Raw genomic sequence first — 2849 nt, 5'->3', positions numbered from 1 at the left:
TGACAGGCCATCCTAGGTTAAGGGGCGGAAGTGAAGGGCCCAGGCATTCTCAAACTCAGTGAGAGGAAGGACGCCGGGGGAATGGCAGGACCCAAGGACAGATGATTCTGACACAGGCACTTAATTCACCCTGCCTCTAGTCGTATCACCTAGGACTCTCGCGCTGCCACCACAGCTGACTGGAGGGGGACTTACTGCGCTCTCGGACACACCGAGTCCCCCCCAGCCCCCAGTCTCAGCAAGTCACCTGCTACATGCTTGACTCAGGCTCTGGCTCTGCAGCCAGTTTGCATGAGCCTGAGCATCCCCACTTGCGAAAGAAAGTACTGTGCCCCAGCTACTATTCGGCTGTCCCTACGGGGCCTACCTCCAGACCCCATCACCACATGTGTTTCTGTCAGTTGTCTCTCACGGACGAACCTTCCTCCCTGAGGTAGTACTTCAGGGGATCGTCCCACACGTCTTCGCTGATGATCTGCAGGCAACACGAGCAAGGTCAGCCAGGGGCTGACCAGGCTCCCAACCCTCCCATGAGCAGCCAAGAACTCCAACATCAACCACCAACTGTGTGCAAGCCCAAAGCAACCCCACCTCAGCAATCCTGTTCGATTCTGGGCCGTTGTGGCCTGACAGCCAGTTGAGAAAGTTAAGGCTCCTGGTGTCCAGCCTGCGGCTGGGGGCTCCCCGTTCAAAGTCCCAGAACCAGTGGACTGGAGTGGATCGACGTGCCCTGTACCCTGCAGACAGACAGGGGAGACTGGGGTGGACACCGCAGGTGCATCATCCACACGCTTGCACACCCACACTCATCACCCCGGGAGCCACCTTTTACCAGTGATGTCAAGGTAATACTCCTTAATGATCACCGAGTTCAAGAAGTAGGGGTTGTCCCGAAAGGAAAAGATCAGCTTGCAGCGGGATGGCGGATGGCTCCGCACCTGCACCTGCCAGGATAGCGAGGAGGGAAAAGGTGCAAGCTTCTAGGGGCCTCAGCTTGCCTCCAAGGCAGGCATGATCAGCTTCCCCGATGCCTCTCCAAAGTCTCACAGCACAGGAACATGGCTAACACGTTCCTCCCACTCCCCGCCAGGTCCCATACCCACCCTTCCTCAGTCTCCCTCACTGACCTTCAAGTCCATCATGTAGCCGAGAAAGTCTTGATCTTGGTCGCTGATCAGGACGGAGACTTGAGGGTGGCTCATAATCTGCTTTAGGTCAAGGAGCCATTCAGGCCACATGCCGGCCAAGAAGAGCCAGGAGCATCAGCCCTAGTCTGGGGTGGAACAAGGATACTGGAACACGCAACTGCAAGGAGCTTGGCGGGCACTGCCTCTTGCCCGGCCACTGCTGATATCCTCAGGACCTGCCATACCATCAGACACGCTCATGGCTCTGGGCCCCTTGGGATGGTGTGCATCTGCATTCCCCAAGCAGGGGCTGTTTCTGACCGCTACTCTGCTCCTCCAGACCTGTGTATGCTGGGTAGTGGCATGTCACTGCTTATACGGTCAGACTTGCAGTCCTTGTGACAAACCGTGTCTGAAAGTAAAGGGCTTCTTGGGTATGTGTGTGTGTGTTTATGTGTACGTGTGTGTGTGTGTGCGCGTGCGTGTGCGTGTGTGCGTGTGTGTGTGAATGACTCACATGTCCCAGCAATGTGCCGGGATCACCCACATTTACACCAATAACTGTCTGCGAACGCTGCTCTTGTGTACCGTCTCTGGTCAATGTTGACTTAGAGGCCTCGGGGGCTGCGCCTCCTCAGATGCAGGCCTGAAGGAGACACTCAAAGGCATGGCTGCGACACGTCCACCTGTGGCCCTGCCCAGGCCCTACTCGGCTGTGCCTTTGGAGCCTGCCAATTGCCCAGGACCGCATTTCCTTCAGTGGCCTCTGGCGCCCTTCCTGTGCCCTCGCCTCCACCCCCTCCGCCTGCTCCTGCCCCTTCTCCCCTTCCTCGTCCTCCTGAGCAGCGGACCCCAAGGAGCAGCGCAAAGGATACAGCTTTGGCCCAGAAGCCAGGGATGCCCTGGATGATGGCGCTCCTCCGAGCCAAGTGACGCTTCCTCCTCTGATGGTTCTTGCGCATGAACTGAACGTAAGCCCTGCGGTTTTGCTCACGCTCAGAGCTCAGTTCTACCTGCAGGGCGGCCAGTGCCTGCAGGGCATCCAGCTCCTGGCGCTCACAAGGGCCTCCGGGCCTTTCCTGGCCCTGCTCCTCCACCGTCTTCTCCTCTAGCTCCTGGGAGGGCCGCTGTTCCTGCTCCTCATCCGCCACAACCTCCACCTCCTCCACGATGTCTTCCGCAAGCAGCTGGAACTCCCGCCCGATCCCCGCCACGTCTCCGTCCACCAGGGCCTCGCCCTCCTCCACCGCCTCCACCCTGAAGAGGGTGGCCTCTTGGCCTGGCGTGACAACTGCTGGTGACAAGGTCCCAGCTGCGCACTGCATCACGACGGCAGGCTGCGGGGTGGGGGAGGGGGGGTGGGGGCGGGGCCCTGCCCCCTGAGTACCTGGGCTCACAACTTGGAAGGTGCGGGGTCCCGGGACGCTCCCGCCTTCCTCTGACCGCCTCTCACGTTCCTCTTGGCCTTGGCGGTGACCCCGAGCTGGGGCAGAGGCGAAGGGACGCGACATAAGAGCACAACAAGTGGGGCGTAATGGCGGCCCAGGCTGCAGTAAACCTGTGGGACCGACTAGCTCTTTTGGGGGCGGGGAGTGAGGGGGATTGTCAGAAGGCGGGGGCTGGTGTGTGGGGGTGTTGGCGTGAGGCCGAAGAAAGGGGTGCCAGAAACGCAGGACGGGGTGAACGGGCCCTAGGAGATCCGGCGAACAGGCGGGGGCCTAG

General features: G+C 60.2%; 1 protein-coding gene across 1 annotated transcript; it reads right to left on the bottom strand.

Annotated features, from left to right (window-relative positions):
- Positions 1 to 397: 397 nt before the first annotated feature.
- LOC132344579 (testis-specific Y-encoded protein 1-like) lies at positions 398 to 2530 on the bottom strand (the record flags this gene model as incomplete). The annotated part of the gene is made up of 6 exons (XM_059884244.1): positions 398 to 475; positions 592 to 737; positions 833 to 944; positions 1128 to 1205; positions 2003 to 2418; positions 2515 to 2530. Coding segments are annotated over 6 exons (846 nt in total), but the record flags the coding sequence as incomplete, so codon positions are not given.
- Positions 2531 to 2849: the final 319 nt, after the last annotated feature.

This window comes from Bos taurus, chromosome Y, assembly GCF_002263795.3.
Source record: "Bos taurus isolate L1 Dominette 01449 registration number 42190680 breed Hereford chromosome Y, ARS-UCD2.0, whole genome shotgun sequence".
Lineage (NCBI taxonomy): Eukaryota > Metazoa > Chordata > Mammalia > Artiodactyla > Bovidae > Bos > Bos taurus.
This window is presented reverse-complemented; position numbering and strand designations above follow the sequence as displayed.